The sequence below is a fragment of the Balaenoptera borealis genome, assembly GCF_965194805.1.
Source record: "Balaenoptera borealis genome assembly, chromosome: 10".
Taxonomy (NCBI): Eukaryota; Metazoa; Chordata; class Mammalia; order Artiodactyla; family Balaenopteridae; genus Balaenoptera; species Balaenoptera borealis.
This window is the reverse complement of record NC_138874.1, coordinates 54,710,290-54,730,381: the sequence shown is the minus strand read 5'-3', so window position 1 is coordinate 54,730,381 and position 20,092 is coordinate 54,710,290. Positions and strand designations below refer to the sequence as shown.

The window sequence follows — 20,092 nt, the reverse complement described above, 5'->3', positions numbered from 1 at the left end:
CCTCTTTGCCTCCTCTTGATCCTCTTCACTTTCCTTTTAAAGTCTGATTAAAGGGGGGTGTTAGCAATCATCCCATCTCAAGCATCTTAATATCCTAAACTCAATATGACCTGAATAGAACTCTTAATTCTAACCCCACATCTCCCTCATAGAAATGTGCTTCTCCTGCATACTTCAACTTCATATGGTTCTTGATTCTTCTTTCCCCTTCATGCCTTCCACGTAATCCTCTGGCATGTCCTGTGATTCTACTCCCAAAGCACATACTGAACTTATCCACTTCTCTCCATCCCTACTTGATGACCCTGGTCCAAACCATTTGGATTAATCCTAATAGAACGTAGCTTGTCTCCATGTTTCCCCTTTGGTGCCTCTCCCTTCTCCCTACAATCTCTCCTCTCCTGAGGAGCCATAGTAGTTTCCTAAAAATGCCAATCAGAACATGTCACTCCCTTTTTAAAAAATCTACAAAGTTTTCCCACTATACCTAGAATAAAGTCCTAACTCCTTACCCTCATCTACAAAGCCCTCTCCATCTGGACTCCCTACTCCTGCCCCACCCCATTCTACTCCCACCTCATCTGCTCCAGCCACACTGGCCTTTCCTATCTTCTAAAATGCAAAACTCCTTCCTAAGCTGGAGCCAGCCTGAGGGCCTAGCATTCTCTGGAACACTCTACCTAAGAATCTTTACTTTGCTGCCCCTTTTGGCCGTTTAGTTCTCGGCTCACTGTCACTTTCCACCTTTTCAGCGGCCTTTCAGGTCACCGTCGCACCACTTCCCGTTAAACGTCAACCTAGAATTCTGGTTCCTTAATAGCATTCATGAGTTGAAATCTTCTTATCTATTTACTTGCTCTGTGAGAATAGGATCTTGCTGATCTTGTTCATTATTGTATCCTCTAAGCCTAGAAAACCGAGAACAGTGTCCGATCCACAGGAGACATTTAATAAATATGAAATATTGAGTGAATTACACACTGCTGTTATACTCAAAGATCTTTTTTTCCTGGCAAACTGATCTCAAAGGAAAAGCAAGGTATTTACCACACATACATACATGTTACAGAATCTTAGACTTGGCTTCGGAAAGCTTAGGACTAGGTCAACGTACAGAGCTATTCTCTGTATCAAATTTTACAACTGATCTTGATTTTTGCACTGGATAGCGACTTCATTTCAATTCTGCAACCACTTAAAATGACTAACATATACTAACAATGTTATTATGTGCATATCTTTTTTCAACAGTGCTTAAAGCTTAATAGATATACTAGGATCCTCTGAGAAACTGCAGTCAATAAAATTTTTCTGGAACATAGTAGTATTTCAAAAAGTATATTCAATGAATAAGATTTTAATGTGTTCTCTCTATACAATGTTACCAAAGAAATATTCTTCTCTGGCTTCAAATAAGGTAATACCCTTTGAAGTATCAAAAATAAACCAACTCTTACAAGAAGACAAAAGAATAAATGGAAGCTTTTATTAGTGAAGCAAGTCAATTTATTATATTTCCAACATGGCCTTCTTCCTCTATAATGAAACAAACTACAATACTTTACAACATAACTTAGTTTTTTAATATTTCAGAAGGGAAAGATGTCTTTGGGAATTTAGGAAAGCAAATATTTTGGGAAGAATAACTACAAGAAGTTATTTTTTCAACTTTAATACAGTAACAGCTTGCCCACCAGGTATATTACCCAGCATTTTTCCTTTTAACGAATCCATCAAGTATTAGCCAACAAAGAACCTACTTTTAGAAAATGAGGCAGAAAGGTTTATATTTAAATAGGAAACGAGCAATCTAAATACCAATCACATGTCACTTTAACAAGGCAATTTATTTACATAATTAGGTATAAATTATTAATTATGTTGATGAAGGTCCTAGCAAAGACTCAATTGGTCTATCTCAAGTTCAAACAGCGCTCATCTGGCTATGAAGGTAGACATCATAATGGAATTGGGCCTGTTTGAATAAGGGGAAAAAATATCTCTTCATTACTGCACACTTTCTGTCATTAAAAACAAGGATTATTAAGTCAGGGACATCTTGGTTCTGAACCTCTCCATTTTTGTTGGAAGAAGACTGACCATCTCTTTGCTAAGTTCTAGTTCAACTTCTATTTCCTGGGCAGCTTCAGGGTGCTTCTCACAGTAATCAACAATAAATTTGTAATGTTCCAATGATGTTGCCAAATTTTCTAGCTCTTTCTTGGGATCTGCAGTGATGATTTTGCCATAGAGACGGGCAACTCGAAACTTAGCTAACATGGCAGGGCGAAGAACATCTTCCCCTATATGCTCAGGAAATACTTTATTTGGGTCTCTCAGGGAGTCTAAGAAGAGCTGGTAGTACTTCAGTGCTGACTTATTAAGACTATTTATTTTTTTCACGATGTGTGAATCAGGATCCCTCAGCTTGTCAGCTATGGCAATCTTCAAATCCATCATATCATAATAAGCATGTGCAACTTCAAACTGAATCTGTCTGTTGACCAACAAATAATACTGTGGATTCAGGTCCACAATTAGGGGCTCTAGCATAGCTATTCTGCGTTTATGCATCTTGCACCGTCTCTCCATGTCAGTTTCAAAGAACGCAAGTACCTTAAACAGAGCACTGTGGTCCTGGACAACTTCAATATGGTCAGTGACATAACCATCAATCTGAAAGAACTCTTTTGCCTCAAAAACATAGTGCTGACCCATTAAGAAAAGCTCTCTGGCTTCTTCAAAATCTGAAGGTCTCAAATAGCTCACTTTCTCTTCCACTGCAGAGATGGCATCACACAGTTCGCCGGTTCCGAACTGCACAGCTTTTTTCCTAACACTTTCTTCCTCATCTAGTTCTTTCTTCCTTAAAGCTCTAAGTTCAGATTGTTTATCAAGATCAAGCTCCCCTATGTTGTCCTGAAAGAAAAAAATAAATTATGGTTGAGGACAGACACTGGTCTCCTGCTGTCAATACTACAGCAAACTTAAGAGTAAAGATAAGAAAACCCTCTTCCCAGCCTGGTTTAGGGAGGTGATATAATCACATCTTTTAAAACTTCTTTCTAATTATATTCCACTTATATTAAAAATGAAAGAAACTAGGAAAAAGTAAAACTGCTTATTACTTTCCTCTTTGGGGGAACTAACTCATTTATAGTTACTCTTTCAGGTAAGATAAATGCATATGAAAACTGTAAGAGCCGTGAAACATTATATACATCTAATACATTATTAGTAGTATTTTAACATTAGAGTAAGATTGAAATCTACATCCTAAAAATATTGTACAGAAATGCAATTAAGATTAACAACATGATGTTTATGCTAAGTTACTTACTGAAATATATTACAGAGAAATGCTCTAGGTCTCTTAAAAATACTAAAATAAAGACAGAGTTAAATCTACTCGTAGTTAAAGTTATCTCCCCTACCTCCTGGGGTCAAAAAAAAAAAAACTAAGATGGTTATAAAAAAAAAAAAAAAAAAGACTAAGCTCATTCTCTTCTTCCTAGACAAGAAAATTAAACATCAGATCCCTCAGTGGACAGCCCCAAGGCCTTCTCTTCTTTTCATTTGAAGTTGTCTCTCTAGATCTGCATTGTTGGAAACAGTAGCCATTTGCTGCGTGTGGATGGCTATTGAGCATCGGAAATGTCCAAACTGAGATGTGATCAGTGTAAAATAATACATAGCCAATTTCCAAGACTTAGTACAAAATTTAAAATAGCTCAACTCTTTAGTATTGATGACAAATAGAAATGATTATATCTTTTTATATTCTAGGCTAAGAAATATAAATTTCACCTGCTTTTTTCCTTTTCTAATGTAGCCACTAGAAAACTTAGAATACCAGCCACGTATGTAATTTTATTTCTATTGGACAGCACTGCTCTACACAGGTGACTCCATCCATACCCACCGCTGCAACTGCCTTCCATGGGAGGAGGACTCACAAATCTACAGGTACGACCTGGACCTCTTCTCAAGCTCCAGACCCATAACTACAGCTCCCCACACAACATCTCCTTCTCTCAGAAGACTCAGACACCTCATCCTCAACAGGTCCACAAGGGAACTCTTACTCTTCAGCAAACACGTTCCTATTCTAGTCGTAGTTTAGTGAAGGACACTCCATCGATCTGGACAGCCAGCAGTGGAGGAATCATCCTTGAGATGTTCCTCTCCTCTCCCCTTTACCCCACACTTCCAATCCATCACCAAGTCCTTTACATTTTGCCCCCTAAATACTTCCTGAATGCATTCTTTTCCACCATCTCTTTTGCCACCATCCTACACCAAGCTCCCTTCACATCTCATCTCCACTGTTCCAATGGTCTTCTAATCTCCCCCATCCACTCTTGCTTTCCCTCAATTCATTCTCCATTCTGCTACCTAAGTGATCAGTCCAAAAACTCCATTCATTGAAGGCCCTGCTTGTTCTATCCCATTCTTTCTTTCTTTTTTTAAAATTAATTAATTTATTTAGTTTCGGCTGTGTTGGGTCTTCGTTGCGGTGTGCGGGCTTCTCATCGTGGAGACTTCTCTTGTTGCCGAGCACGGGCTCTAGAGCGCAGGCTCAGTAGTTGTGGCGCACAGGATTAGTTGCTCCGCGGCATGTGGGATCTTCCCGGACCAGGGCTCGCACCCGTGTCCCCTGCACTGGCAGGCGGATTCTCAACCACTGCACCAGCAGGGAGGTCCCTGTTCTATCCCCTTCTAACTCTATCGTATATCACATGTGCTCCAGCCTCACAGGCCTTTGTTCCATCCCTTCTAACACCATGCTCCCTATGCCACAGAACTTTTAAACGTGCGGCTTCAGCTCCTTGGAATGCTAGGCCTTCTCATTCCCAGAGCTTCCTTCAGATGTTACTTCCTCCTACTATGACTTCTCGTATCATGTGTCTCTCCTTTGTGGAACTTACTAAAATTACACTTTCATACGAAGTAAAAAAAACCAAGTCTATTTTTGTTCATCATAGTACAATGACTACCATAGAGCTGGCAGAAATAACTTAAATTTGTATATGTTATTAAACTTGAATTAAAGAAGGCTTTTCAGGTAAACAGATGATCAAAGGATAAAGTTAAAGTAACAAAGCCAGATTAAGGAAAATCTGAGTAATTTAGTAGCATGGCAACTATTTGAGTTTAAAGTAACCAGATGATAAACTCTAGTGCCCAGTCTGGAAAACATCAACTAAAGGAAGGGTAAGAGTTAAATCACACAGGGTGTTTTGCTTGACACAATTACTTCAAATGCAGGCCATAAGTCTCTAAATCTTGTTTACTTAATGTGCTTCCTGGCTGCTTGTTTACATGCTTTCTAGGGTGCTTTCTGAGCAGAAGAAAGCTGACAGATTTTCCTGGCAACTTCTCTACACATAAAGCTCCCTAGTTTTTCTCCCTACTTCCTTTCTTTTCCAAACATGCCTCATCTTTACCCTCTACCTCTAAAGTGCTCTCATCTTTGAAAGACCCATGCTTCTGGGAGTTTGTGGCTTGTTTGGTTTTATTTTGTTTAGTAGTTTCACAAGGTTCTATATTTACTAAGACTGATTATACTTCAATGCATGTAAATAGAAAAGCAGCATAATAACTCCTTCAGGAAGGTCTCCAATGTATCTACACTTAGTATGGTGCATCCAAATGATTTATTTTCCTCTGTAGTGGTTAGGAACTAGAATCCATTAGGTATGGATCAGTAATAACAATACCAATGATGACAGTTAACTTATTGAGGACTTGGTTATGTCTCAGGCACTTTTCTGAGCCCTTTATATATATTTAACTCTCACAGCAACACTATTAAGTACTATTATTACCCCCATCTTACTTGTCAGGAAACTGAGGCAAAGAGAAGTTAATTGCCATGAATACAAAGCTACAAACTAGCAGGGCTGTTTCCAGATACATTTATACTCATACTTTTATCAAATATATATTTACTCTATAAAGTAAAGATTAGTAAGACTTCCTGCCATCAAGTTGCTTATAGTCTAAAAAGAGGTAAAGGAATAAGATAAGAATATGAATAGGGATAACAGGGATAATACAAAGTCAAGTGACTTAGGTGTAGGGTTCTATGGAATTTAAAGGAGGGAGAAGATATCTGTAGGGGATGAAGAATTATACATTCAATAATTTTTGAGAGGGGCTTCCCTGGTGGCGCAGTGGTTAAGAATCCGCCTGCCAATGCAGGAGACATGGGTTCAAGCCCTGGTCCGGGAAGATCCCACATGCCACGGAGCAACTAAGCCCGTGAGCCACAACAACTGAGCCTGCGCTCTAGAGCCCGTGCTCGGCAACAAGAGAAGTCACCGCAATGAGAAGCCCGTGCTCCCCACAACTAGAGAAAGCCCGTGTGCAGCAACGAAGACCCAACACAGCCAAAAATAAATTAAAAAAAATAATTTTTGAGAACCTGTTGTGTCTGGAGATTAGTATATGATACGAATACGATGAAGCCTCCCTCTCATGGAGCTTATGCTCTATCCAAAGGGAAGTCTTGAAGGAAGAGGTGTTATCTGAGATGGCCTCAATTGATGAGTAAGATTTGAAAAGGGTGAGATGGGGAGAACAAGAAACAAACATATATCAGAGCGTTCTGCACGCCTTGAATAATACACAGGTAGTAAGCCCAATAAGCATACTCCCCATTTTAAGTTTTTACTTAACATCCTGCTATTTAAGAAAGAAAAGACCACTTTTGACTGTATTACCTGCATGGAAAGTTGGGCATTCTGCATGAGAGTCAAACAGTATTTGATCCAGCATCTTGCTATTTCCCCTTTTCTTTGGTGATAAAGCTCTGGCACATCTCCTTCAGCTTCAGTAGCTAAAATGATACATGATTTGTATAAGTTAATGGTCACAATTGTAATTTTCATTCTGTACTGCTTTCTTTTTTGTATCACTTCCCCCCCCCATTATAAAAGTAACAAGTCCTCACTGAAGCAGTGGGGAAAAAAAAATTCCTACCACCCAGAGGTACTAACTATTATTTGTGTATTTCTTTCTAGTTTTTTCTTATGTATTACCTATAGGTAAAAACTAAGGTCACCATGTATATTAAATTTTGAATACAGGCATACCTCAGAGATATTGCAGGATTGATTCCAGACCACTGCGATAAAGCAAGTCACACGAATTTTTTGTTTTCCATAGCATATAGAAGTTACGTTTGCACTATACTGTAGTCTATTAAGTGTGCAATAGCATCATGTCCTAAAAATGTACACATCTTAATTAAAAAATACTTTATTGCTAAAAAATGCTAACCATCATCTGAGGCTTCAGAGAGTCATAAACTTTTTTGCTGGTGGACAGTCCCGCCTCAGTGCTGCTGGCTGCTGACCGATCAGGGTGGTGGTTGCTGAAGGGTGGGGGGGCCGTGGCAATCTCCTAAAACAAGACAGCAGTGACGTGCGCTGTGCTGATGGACTCCTCCTTTCACGAACAATTTCTCTGTAGCGTGCAATGCTGTTTGACAGCATTTCACCCAACGCAGAACTTCTTTCAAAACTGGAGTCCATCCTCTCAAACCCTGCCGCTATTTCATCAAGTAAGTTTATGTACTATTCTAACTCCTTTGTTGTCATTTCAAGAATCTTCACAGCATCTTCACCAGGAGTAGATTCCATCTCAAGAAACCATTCTCTTTGCTCATCCATAAGAAGCAACTCCTCATCTGTCAAAATTTTATGAGATTGCAGCATTTCAGTCACATCTTCAGGCTCGACTTTTAGTTCTCACGCTATTTCTACCACATCTGCAGTTACTCCCTCCACTGAAGTCTTAAACCCCTCAAGATCATCCCTGAGGGCTGGAGTCAGCTTCTTCCAAACTCCTGTTAATGTTGATATTTTGACCTCTTCCCATGAATCATGAATGTTCTTAATGGCATCTAGAATAGTGAATCCTTCCCAGAAGATTTTCAATTTACTTTGCTCAGATCCATCAGAGGAATCACATCTATGGCAGTGATAGCCTTATGATTTTTTTCTTCAAACAGTAAGACTTGAAAGTCGAAATTACTCCTTGATCCATGGGCTGCAGAATGGATGCTGTATTAGCAAACATGAAAACAACAACAATCGCATTGTGTATCTCCGTCAGAGCTCTTGGATGACACAGGTACATTGTCAATGAGCAGTAATCTTTTGAAAGGAATTTTTTTTTTTGAACAGTAGGTCTCAACAGTGGGCTTAAAATATTCAGTAAACCATGTTGTAAACAGATGTGCTGTCATCCAGGTTTTGTTGTTCCGTTTACAAGGCACAGGTAGCATAACTAGCATAAAGCATAATTAGCACAATTCTCACGGGCCCAAGGATTCTCAGAATGGTAAATGAGCATCAGCTTCAAGTTAAAGTCACCAGCTGCACTAGCCCCTAACAAAAGAGTCAGCCTGTCCTTTGAAGCTTTGAAGCCAGGCACTGACTTCTCTCTAGCTATGAAAGTCCTAGATGGCATCTTCCAATAGAAGGCTGTTTCATCCACATTGAAAATCAGTTTAGTGTAGCCACCTTCATTAATGATCTTAGCTAGATCTTCTGGATAATTTGCTGCTTCACCTTGCACTTTTACGTTATGGAGACAGCTTCTTTCCTTAAATCTCATGAACCAACCTCTGCTAGCTTCAAACTTCTCTTCTGCAGCTTTCTCACCTCTCTCAGCCTCCACAGAAATGAAGAAAGGTAGGGCCTTTCTCTGGATTAGGTTTTGGTTTAAGGGAATGTTGTGACTTGTTTAATCTTCTATCCAGACCACTAAAACTTTCTCCATATCAGCAATAAGGCTGTTTTGCTTTCTTATCATTCATGTGTTCACTGGAGTAGCACTTTCAATTTCCTTCAAGAACTTTTCCTTTGCATTCATAACTTGGCTAACTTGTGCAAGAGGGAGTATCTTTTGGCCTATTTTGACATGCCTTCTTCACTAAGCTTAATCATTCCTAGGTTTTGATGTAAAGTGAGAGATTTGCAACTCTTCCTTTCACTTAGAGATCACTGTAGGGTTATGAACTGACCTAATTTCAACAGTGCTGTGTTCTCAGGAAACAGAGGCCGGAGGAGAGGGAGGAAGACATGGGGGGACAGCCAGCCAGTGGAGTAGTCAGAACACACATTTACCAGTTAAGTTCACCATCTTATATGGACACAGTTAGTGGCACCCAAAAACAATTTCTTAGACCTTAGAACAGGTACATGTGGGTGATTAATACCATTATTAATCGAATTAGATTAATAAAAGTATTGTTCATACAGGTTTTTAGAATACTTTAGGATAAGAATTCTATAATTCATGTCTACTTGGATTCTTTTTTTTTTTCTTTTCCATTATGGTTTATTACAGGATGTTGAATACAGTTACAATAGGACCTTGTTGTTTATCCATTCTGTATATAATAGATTGCATCTGCTAGTCCCAAACTCCCAATCCAACCCTCCCCAACACCATCCCCCTGGCAACCCCAAATCTATACACGGATTCCTAAGAGGTAGGTTGTTGAAAGCAGTTTCCTTTAATTGTTTAAGCATTTGCTTTTACCACCTTGCCTATGCTATGGTCTCTGTAAATGAAGAAATAGTGTTGAACAAGGTGAAGGTTAGCATAGCTCCTAATCAATATGTCAAATTCCAATTTAGTAGAAGCCAAATTGAAATGGATTTTTCATAAATTAAAAGCAGTCCTGAGTGGAAAGCATCCCCCAAAACAATGTTTGGAATGGCGGGGGTGATTTAATGGTCAAATATTCCATTTTGTAATGAGTCCCATGTCCAGTTTTACCAAAATACTGTTACATCTGTGGAAGGAATTTATTTTTGCAAAGAACAATTTTTAAATTTTTCATGGTTTAAATTATTTTGGTTTTCACTAGTATTTAAAAAAAAATCCTTCGTAACATTTTCAGTCATCATGTTAGATTTAATGCAGTATTGCCATTAACCTGTGTACTTTTCTCTGCCTTTATAATCTTCCTTTTTCCATCAACATCGGTGTGACACAAATGCCAAGTACAGCAGGCACTGCCCAGCTCTACAGGGAGAGAATCAAGCTGCTCACCTCCCAAGCAACATGGAAGCACAACACTGATGTAAGTCACCAGTCAGTTGGATCGTCTCCTTCAGGTGAACATTCAGTTCCGTAGAAAAAGTGGTTTTTAATCCCAACAGTAAAACTTGGATTCTCTTATAAGGAAACAATGTATAGCTGATTCTCATTGGTCCTGGTAGTTATGTTCTATACAGTTGCTGTGAACAGTGAATTAGGGAATGCTAAAACATCACTCCTAGGGCAAATACAGGGTTACGTTCTGATGAGCTTCTGGTCACAATATTTTCATCAACTGATCAATATATAACCTTATTTTAATGTGTTTCTGTTTAAAGACACCTTATTTAATATATAATTGACTCATTAACATTGACATTAACATTGAACTCAGGGCCAATAGCACTGTAGCTTGTGCCTAAATGAAGCTTATCTAGCACTGTATTTTCCCCAGAAGGCACATCCCAGCCTTCATGTGCTTAGGGACACTAGAGACCACCTCAGCACTACACTTGGGGGCCATTTTAAACAATGAAATCACCAACAAAATCCAAAAAAAATGTGAAAAACGTGGCACTGAGTAATTTAGACCACAAAAAGGATACCTGTTTATAGTATGAGAGCTGAAACAAGAAGGTGGATCATTGCCTTGTTCAACCTCAGCTGGTAATGTGCACCTCAGGTGCCTCAAATCCTTTGCTGTCTGCAAATGACCACATGAGTGCCTTGAGTACTGTTTTTGGGGGTTATGAGTAAATTGTGTCAAGTAGGCAAATTCAAAAATATGGAATCTACAAATAATGAGGATTGACTGTATTTTGGAACCTGCACTTACATATGAAGTCCTTGATCTTTCCTTTTCAGAAATAGCTTATGGATCTGGGTAATTGACTTCCTTAAGGTTTGGAAGCAAAAGTTACTGGATTGTATACCTTACTAAAATGTGCTCAGAGGTCCTGGTGGGCATATTACTGATTTTATTTATTTTTTTGAATGTTTATTTTATATTGGAGTATAGTTAATTAACAAGGTTGTGTTAGTTTCAGGTGCACAGCAGAGTGATTCAGTTATACATAGGATATATTTATCCTTTTTCAAATTCTTTTCCCATTTAGGTTATTACAGATTTTTTTTTTTAAGTCCATCCTATGACAAAGGCTTTACTGACAACTTTCCATACAGTTAGTCAAAAAATAAAAAAATACAAAACACAGCAGACAGCATCTCACACACTAGAAACCAATATGACAGGAGTCCCTTCTCAACACTGTAAAAAAAACAAAACAAAACCAAAAAACCCAAAACTGAGAACTTAGTTTTGGTGGGGGACAGAACTTTGGTCCCCTACCAAATGAACTGAAATATCCCAGCAGAGAATCAAACGAAAGTGGTAAGATGGGGGTGGGGGGTGGGTGTCAGATTTTTAAGTAACTGCTTTTGTGACAAACGAGCTGGAAAAGACAGGTTTGGGCTAGGCTGAGTCCCTTACTATAACTATCAGGTTATTACAGACTATTGAGCAGAGTTCCCTGTGCTATAGAGTAGGTCCTTTTTAATTTTTTTAAAAATTTTGATTTGGCTGCATTGGGTCTTAGTTGTGGCATGCGGGATCTTCGTTGTGGCCTGCAGGATCTTTTGTTGTGGTGCGCAGGGCTGCTTTCTAGTTGTGGCGGGCAGGCTCTAGAGCAAACAGGCTTAGCTGCCCCGTGGCATGTTGGATCTTAGTTCCCCAACAAGGGATTGAACCTGCACCCCCTGCATTAGAAGGCGGCTTCTTAACCACTGGACCACCAGGGAAGTCCCTGTAGGTAACCTATTTTAAATATAGCAGTGTGTACATGTCAATCCCAAACTCCCAATCTATCCCTCCCCAGCACCCTTCTCCCCGGTAACCATAAGTTCCATCTCTGTGAGTCTGTTTCTGTTTTGTAAAAAAAAGTTCATTTGTATCATCTTTTTTAGATTCTGCATATAAGTGATATATTTGTCTTTCTCCATCTGACTGACTTCACTTAGTATGATAATCTCCAGGTCAATCCATGTTGCTGCAAATGGCATTATTTCATTCTTTTTAATGGCTGGGTAATATTCCATTGTATATATGTACCACATCATCTTTATCCATTCATCTGTGGATGAACATTTAGGGTGCTTCCATGTCTTCGCTACTGTAAACAGCACTGCAGTGAACACTGGGGTGCATGTATCCTTTCGAACCATGATTTTCTCCAGAGATATGCCCAGGAGTGGGACTGCTGGGTGGGTCATATGGTAGCTCTATTTTTAGTTTCTTAAACTTCCATACTGTGCTCCCCAGTGGCTGCACCAATTTACATTCCCACCTACAGTGTAGGAGGTTTCCCTTTTCCCCACACCCTCTCCAGAATTTTTTATTTGTAGACTTTTTGATGATGGCCATTCTGACTGGTGTGAGGTGACACCTCATTGTAGTTTTGATTTGCATTTCTCTAATACTTAGCAATGTTGAGCATCTTTTCATGTGCCTGTTGGCCATCTGTATGTCTTCTTTGGAGAAATGTCTGTTTAGGTCTTCTGCCCATTTTGATTGGGTTGTTTTTTTCTGTTGTTGAGCCACATGAGCTGTTTGTAAATTTTGGAGATTAATCCCTTGTCTGTGGTGTCATCTGCAAACATTTTCTCTCATTCTGTGGGTTGTCTTTTTGTTTATGGTTTCATTTGCTGTGCAAAGCTTTTGAATTTAATTAGGTCCCATTTGTTTATTCTTTTTTTATTTCCATTACCCTAGGATTTGGATCGAAAAAGATCTTGCAGTGATTTATGTCAGAGTGTTCTGCCTGTATTTTCCTTTAAGAGTTTTACAGTATCCAGTCTTATTTAGGTCTTTAATCCAGTTTCAGTTTTTAAAAAAATTTTTTTATTGGAATATGGTTGCTTTACAATGTTGTGTTAGTTTCTTGCTGTACAGCAAAGTGAATCAGTCATATGTATACATATATATCCACTCTTTTTTAGATTTCCTTCCCATTTAGGTCACCACAGAGCACTGAGTAGAGTTCCCTGTGCTATACAGTGGGTTCTCATTAGTTATCTACTTTAGGCATTTTAAAAGTCTTAGTATTGGACAGATGAATGGATAAAGAAGATGTGGTGCATATATACAATGGAATATTACCCAGCCATTAAAAAGAATGAAATAATGCTATTTGCAGCAACATGGATGGACCTGGAGATTATCATACTAAGTGAAGGAAGTCAGATGGAGAACGACAAATATCATATAATATCGCTTAAAAAATGATACAAATGAACTTATTTACAAAACAGACTCACAGAGAACGAACTTATGGTTACGGGGGGGGCGGGGGGGGTGACAGATTGGGCTTGACATGTACACACTGCTATATTTAAAACAGGTTAACTACAAGGACAGGGAACTCTGCTCAACAGTCTGTAATAACCTAAATGGGAAAAGAATTTGAAAAAAAATAGTTACATGTATATGTATAACTGAATCACTTTGCTGTACACCTGAAACTAACATAACTTTTTTTTTTTTAAGTTTAAGTTAACTTTTTTTAAAATTTATTTATTTATTTATTTATTTTTGGCTGTGGTGGGTCTTCGTTTCTGTGCAAGGGCTTTCTCTAGTTGTGGCAAGTGGGGGTCACTCTTCATCGCAATGCACGGGCCTCTCACTATCGCGGCCTCTCTTGTTGTGGAGAACAGGCTCCAGACGCGCAGGCTCAGTAATTGTGGCTCACAGGCCCAGCTGCTCCACGGTATGTGGGATCTTCCCAGACCAGGGCTTGAACCCGTGTCCCCTGCATTAGCAGGCAGATTCTCAACCACTGCACCACCAGGGAAGCCCTAACATAACATTGTTAATCAACTATATTCCAATATAAAATAAAAATTTTAAGGGACTTCCTGGCAGTCCAGTGGTTAAGACTCTGCACTTCCAACGCAAGGGGCGTGGGTTTGATCCCTGGTTGGGGAACAAAGATCCCACTTGCTGTGCAGTGTGGCCAAAAAATTCTTTTAAAAAATAAATAAATAATAATAATAATAAAAATTCCAGAAAGTTCCAAAAAGCAAAACTTGAATTTGCCATGTGCTGCCCATTATTTACATAGCATTTACACTGTATTTGGTATTATAAGTATATTCTAGAGATGATTTAATGTATACAAGAGGATGTGCGTTGGTTATATGCAAATACTATGACATTTTATATAAGGGACTGTAGCATCCATAGATTTTTGGTATCCATGGTGGCCCTGGAACCAATCTCCCATGGATACCAAGGGATGACTGTACCAGTAGTAGAATTGCTGGATCATACATAGCTCTATTTTTAATTTCTTGAGGAACCTCCAAACAGTTTTTCATAGTGGCTACATCAATTTACAATCCTACCACAGTGCACATGGGTCCCCTTTCCTCCACATCTTCACCAACACTTCTTATTTCTTGTCTTCTTGATAATAGTCAATCTAATAGGTGTGAGGTGATAGCTCATTGTGGTTCTGATTTGCTCAAATATACATGTTAACTGTGATTTATAAAACCAAATGAAACACTATAATTAAACTAGATATTTGGACATATCACATATTGTACTCCAACCAAAAATGTATAATCTGAATCTTAGTGTAAAGAAACAGCAAACACCAATTGGAAAAATCTATGAAATAACTGGCCTATATATTTTCAAAAATATCTATGATGAAAGGCTGAGGAACTGTTCCAGATTAAAGATGACTAAAGAGATGTGACAACTACTGTGGAGAACAGTATGGAGGTTCCTTAAAAAACTAAATACAGAAACTACCATACGATCCTGCAATCCCACTCCTGGGCATGTATCCAGAGAAAACCATAATTCGAAATGATATATGCACCTCAGCGTTCACTGCAGCACTACTTACAATAGCCAGGACATGGAAGCAACCTAAACGTCCATCAACAGAGGAATGGATAAAAAAGATGTGGTACATATATACAACGCAGTATTACTCAGACATAAAAGAACGAAATAATGCCATTTGCAGCAACACCGGTGGACCTAGAGATCGTCGTACTGAGTGCAGTAAGTCAGGCAAAGATAAATATCATGATATGGCTTAGATGTGGAATGTGGAATCTAAGAAAATGGTACAAATGAACTTATTTACAAAACAGAAATAGCGTTACAGATGTAGAAAATAAACTTACAGTTACTGGGGGGCAAGGAGGCGGAGGGATAAATTGGGAGATTGGGATTGACATATACACACTACTACATATAAAATAGATTAACTAATAAGGACCTACTGTATAGCACAGGGAACTCTTCTCAATACTCTGTAATGCCCTATATGGGAAAAAAAATCTAAAAAAGAGTGGATACATGTGTAACTGACTCACTTTGCTCTACAGCAGAAACTAACACAACATTGTATATCAACTATATTCCAATAAAAATTTAAAAAAGAGAGATGTGACAACTAAATGCAACCTTGAACTGGATACTCTGGTACTAGAGAAATTGCTATAAAGGACATTATGGGGACAGTTACTAAATATGAATTATAGATGAAAGAATTGTATAACAGTTACATTTCCTGTTCTATGATAATATAAGAAAATACTCTTATTTTTAGGAAAAACACTGAAGTATTAGGGGGTAAAGGAACCTAATGTATGCAATCTTCTCTCAAATGGTTCAGAAAGAAAAAATGTGACTACAAATGAGGCAAATACTAAAAATTGGTAAATTTAGAAGGGCATATGGTAGTTCTTTGTTCTGTTCTTGAATTTTCTAAAGTTTAACATGATTTTAAAATAAAAATTTTAAAAAGCTATGTAATTAAACACGCACACCTAAACTTACTGTCTTCTGTGGTTCGGATCTTTCCAGTTTGACCAAAAATGACATTAGCAGCTGATAAACAGTGCCTGGCCTCCATAAAGCATTGCTGTTGAGGAAATAAACAAGAATAAATTATCACAAAACCTTATTTGCAATAGACACTTCCATTAAAGTCTTAACAAAATCAGGTAGAAACCACTACTAAGGAGACCCTATATAGTAACTAAACAAGAAGGTATATAAGATATATTTTAGTATTATCTGGTTAAAAAAAAATCCCTTAAAGATTAAAATAACAATACCCCTAAATTCTTAATAATCCAAACTGGCTAAAAAACAACTGCTGATTGACTACTGAAGGAGAGCTAACTTTTAATCAGCATACAAGAATGGCTATCATCCTAGACTCAAAGTACCTCACGGTCCTTTTAGGTGCAGGCTAAATAGCCAAAGTTCCAAGCATGATCAATTTTTAGACCATTTACATTCTGTCAGAGGACGTGAAGATTTAATCTTTCTTAGGCTTAGAGATCCCTTTTACATCCTACCATTCAAAGGCAAACAAGATAAATTTTGATAGAGATATCTGTCTTCTAAAATCTTTGGAATTTACAATATAATGAGGCTTCCCACCAAGTTTTGAAGTCAGCAGATTTCCACAGATAAACTCTATGGAACTGCTTTACAAACACAGTTAAAGACTTCATAATTCAAACTGGGGCATGGTAAACTTCTCAAACACTTTGAGAACATCTCCTTGTTACTTAAACGCTTTACATTTGTCACGTAAGTCACAGGACTACTCAGCAGAATTACCAAGTCCAACTTTTAGTTGGAAGCCACCCTCATTAAGTATGTCTACTTCATATTAGTAACACTGATTTTTGCTAAGAGGATTTTTAATGGTTGACTATGACTTTAAAATCTCAGCATTAAATGTATCTCCCCATTATGGCAAGTTCAGAAGCCATCTTGAGAACAGCTGGGTACCATGTGTAGTATTAGCCCAGCAGTATCTATAGATCAAAATGTTGGTGTTAAACCTCAAACCAAAAGAAAGTTACATAAAGAAGTTTTAATTGTTGCTCTATAATCCCTTACTCATCATTATCACTTCAGCTTTGTCCAGACTGGCTATCTGAAAGCAACCACTGTTAGAAAACAGTGAGTGCCCTGTGCCCTCTAGGTGGCTGGTAAATGTGGGACTTCACCTGCAAGGCAGGGACTCACTAAGTAGCAAAACCTCATGGAACCAGATGAAGATGATAGTGATATAAATGACAATTGCATTTTTAAAAAACATGGATCAAATCTTTTTGCAGTATAACTTACCTAGTTATAACAAAACTTGTAAAACATTTTGGTAAAAAAAATAAAAGCACAGAGTGGGGAGGTACTCATGAAATTTACTGCATGCTCAGCATAAGCAGTGCTTAACAACTTAAAATTTTTAATTACACTTTAATATCTAGATATCTTAGTACTGTTAGAATCCATGGAGTTTTAAATGTTAATTAAAATTACAGCAAATATGTAATTTTAAAGTTGCTAAACAAAACAAAGGGCCTCTGGAAGCTATTTTAAAAAAAAACCATAAAACGGTGCCACAAGCAGAAGCACCAGGTAACACTTTTTGATGATGATCACAATGAAATGGATTCATGAGACTTAGATTTAACTGAATGCTCTGATATATGCAGTAGCGTTACTTACACACTTGATCTTAGACCAAAGTCCTAGAAGCGATGCTGCAGTCACCACAGCCCTTTCTCTCCTGCTAATAGCTTTTCTGAATGAAATTCTGTGGGACAATACTTTAAACATAGGGCGCATTTATAGAACCAGCACTAACAAAAAAACTTAGAAAGGATAAAGGCCCAGTAAGGATACAGCAGCAGGTAAACAGAGATCTAAGAAGAAACTCTGATAAGCAAAGAATTACTAAAAGTTCAGAGAGGCTTGTGAATTAATTAGAAATACAAATAAAAGTAATTTCTATCACTGAGATACCTTATTGAGAATTAATAGAAAATCTGGCTGGGAAAGGTGGCTTTAAAGTGTGTTAGCATTAAAAATTCTCTTAAGGGCTAAAAAATTTAAAAGGTCAATTAAGAATATACCAACATGATTCTGAATAATTCTGAAAGCAACTAAGAAGCTCAAATTTGTCCCTGTGTAATACTCCAGAAAAAATATAACAACCTGGAACTCTGAAACTGAGCAGAGATATTCCCAACACAGAAAAGGTACTATAAAGGAGTTAATTCTAAAGAATAACTGAAATGCATCACATGCTTTTATCAAAGCCCACATTTAACAGTCAACTTCCTCAGACAAATTCTCAGAGTTACCAGATTACCACTGCATAAAGATAGTTAAGCCTACAAGATAAAATCTGCAATTTAAAGTAACATCTCACTAAAATAGAGATAGCCTGTCTGCATCAAAAAAGAATTGGTCTTAGGCAACGTAGGACATGATAAAATTATTTTAAGATTCAAAAGGATTACTGCAACAAAAAGCTACAAACTACTACACTGGCAAACTGCGCTGCATTTTTCTATCCAGTTTACATTATAAAATACAAGCTACCTGTTTTTAAAAGATGACATTTTCAAGGTACTTTTGGTTCTATTTTTATACACACTATTGGTAACTCTGTTAGATAACTACTTTGAGAAGCTTACCTTATTGATGTAAAATTGTGACAAGGTAGCAGCATTAATAGCCCACTCCATAGGATGGTAGGCATTGTGCTCAAGCTGGCGTTTTAGGGTACTATGGCAATAATGGGCAGCCTTCTCAAACATTTCCATATGCTGGTAGACTTGAGCCAGGTAATATAGGTTATGAGTATAAACCTTCTCAAATCTATGAAGGAAAAAACATTTGTGTAACGGTTTACAATTTATAAGAAACTTTCAAATATATTTACCTTGATCCTCCCACCAACCCCTTCAGTTGGGTATGACTATTGTATCTATTTGACAGATAAGGAAACTGAGCCCCAGATTTGAACAGGGTAACATATCTAGGAAGTGGCAAATGAAGGTTTTAATCCATGTCAGAATCCACATTCTATAACCTTTGAGTGCCTTGAAAGAGAAAGCACTGTGCTTTTTTTGAGCAATCATCTCAAATACACTATGTGGAAATACCTGTGAGGGCTGATTTCTAGACCTACTCACCTTTTTGATCTCTCTTGTTCAGCAAGTTTCTCTTCTTCAGGAAGAAAATGCTCAGTAGGATCAAGAGGAGGACTCCCAATCTGTAATTAAAGAAAAACAAAACTCTAAAATTTTACTGTAAACACCAAGCGCCCTCCTCTGGAGGAACAGGAGAAATCAAATTTTAAAAATTTTTAAATTTTTACTTCATTTTTTACTAGTTCACTTTCATATTATCCAAGAAGTAATTTTCTTACCATAAAATCTAAGAGTCAAACAAAAGGAGACTGCCCTACAAGGTCACACCTGACAAAATTTTAACTGCTGTTGCAGGTGAACTTCAAATACACTAAAAAAAAAGTCTACCATTTTGCTTTAAGAGATGTATAATTCTTTAAGTATTTTAAGTCTTAATTTTGTCTGGTAAAGAAAAGCTCTTTTGAAAACCTACATAAGCATGACAAAAACCAAAAATGTATACATCCTCAGAGCAATATTGTTCTAAACTGACCACTTGAGTACACTGGCAAACTGGGCTGCATTTTTCTATCCAGTTTACGTCATAAAATACAAGCTACTTGTTTTTAAAAGATGACACTTTCAGGATGACATTTGAAAATCAAATCAAAGTTTTTAATATTTATTCTAATATTCTCAAGGGAACAAGAAAAGATTATATACAGATTATACCCTTTCAATACAGGGACATTGAAACCAGTGATTCCATTGTTTATTGCCTTGGGCAAGTCACCCCATCTCTTGTGCTTATGTTTCCTCATGTATAAAATAAGGATGGGACTTCCCTGGTTGGCACAGTGGTTAAGAATCTGCCTGCCGGGACTTCCCCGGTGGTCCAGCAGTAAAGAATCCGCCTTCCAATGCAGGGGACACGGGTTCGATCCCTGGCCCGGGAAGATAGCAATGCCGCGGAGCAACTAAGCCTGTGCGCCACAACTACAGAGTCTGTGCTCTAGAGCCCATGAGCCACAACTACCTGAAACCCGCACGCCTAGAGCCCATGCTCCGCAACAAG

The 20,092-nt window shown here is 37.9% G+C and overlaps 1 protein-coding gene and 1 long non-coding RNA gene across 3 annotated transcripts in view; one reads left to right on the top strand and one right to left on the bottom strand.

The window, feature by feature from the left end:
• Positions 1-1,464: 1,464 nt before the first annotated feature.
• KIFBP (kinesin family binding protein) overlaps positions 1,465-20,092 on the bottom strand; it is a 37,604-nt gene continuing 18,976 nt past the window's right edge. The window contains exons 3-7 of one of the 2 annotated variants that reach the window (XM_082408630.1): positions 19,081-19,160; positions 18,580-18,763; positions 15,902-15,998; positions 6,726-6,841; positions 1,465-2,919 (exon numbers count right to left, since the gene is read on the bottom strand). In XM_082408630.1, the coding sequence (XP_082264756.1) occupies positions 2,044-2,919; positions 6,726-6,841; positions 15,902-15,998; positions 18,580-18,763; positions 19,081-19,160 (1,353 nt within the window). In that variant the 3' untranslated portion in view covers positions 1,465-2,043. The remainder of the gene's footprint in view (positions 2,920-6,725; positions 6,842-15,901; positions 15,999-18,579; positions 18,764-19,080; positions 19,161-20,092) is intronic. The other variant, XM_082408631.1, reaches the window with a different exon arrangement.
• LOC309636259 lies at positions 2,926-15,892 on the top strand. The gene is made up of 3 exons (XR_014249329.1): positions 2,926-3,966; positions 7,477-7,567; positions 8,018-15,892. It is a non-coding gene; the product is annotated as an uncharacterized lncRNA (long non-coding RNA).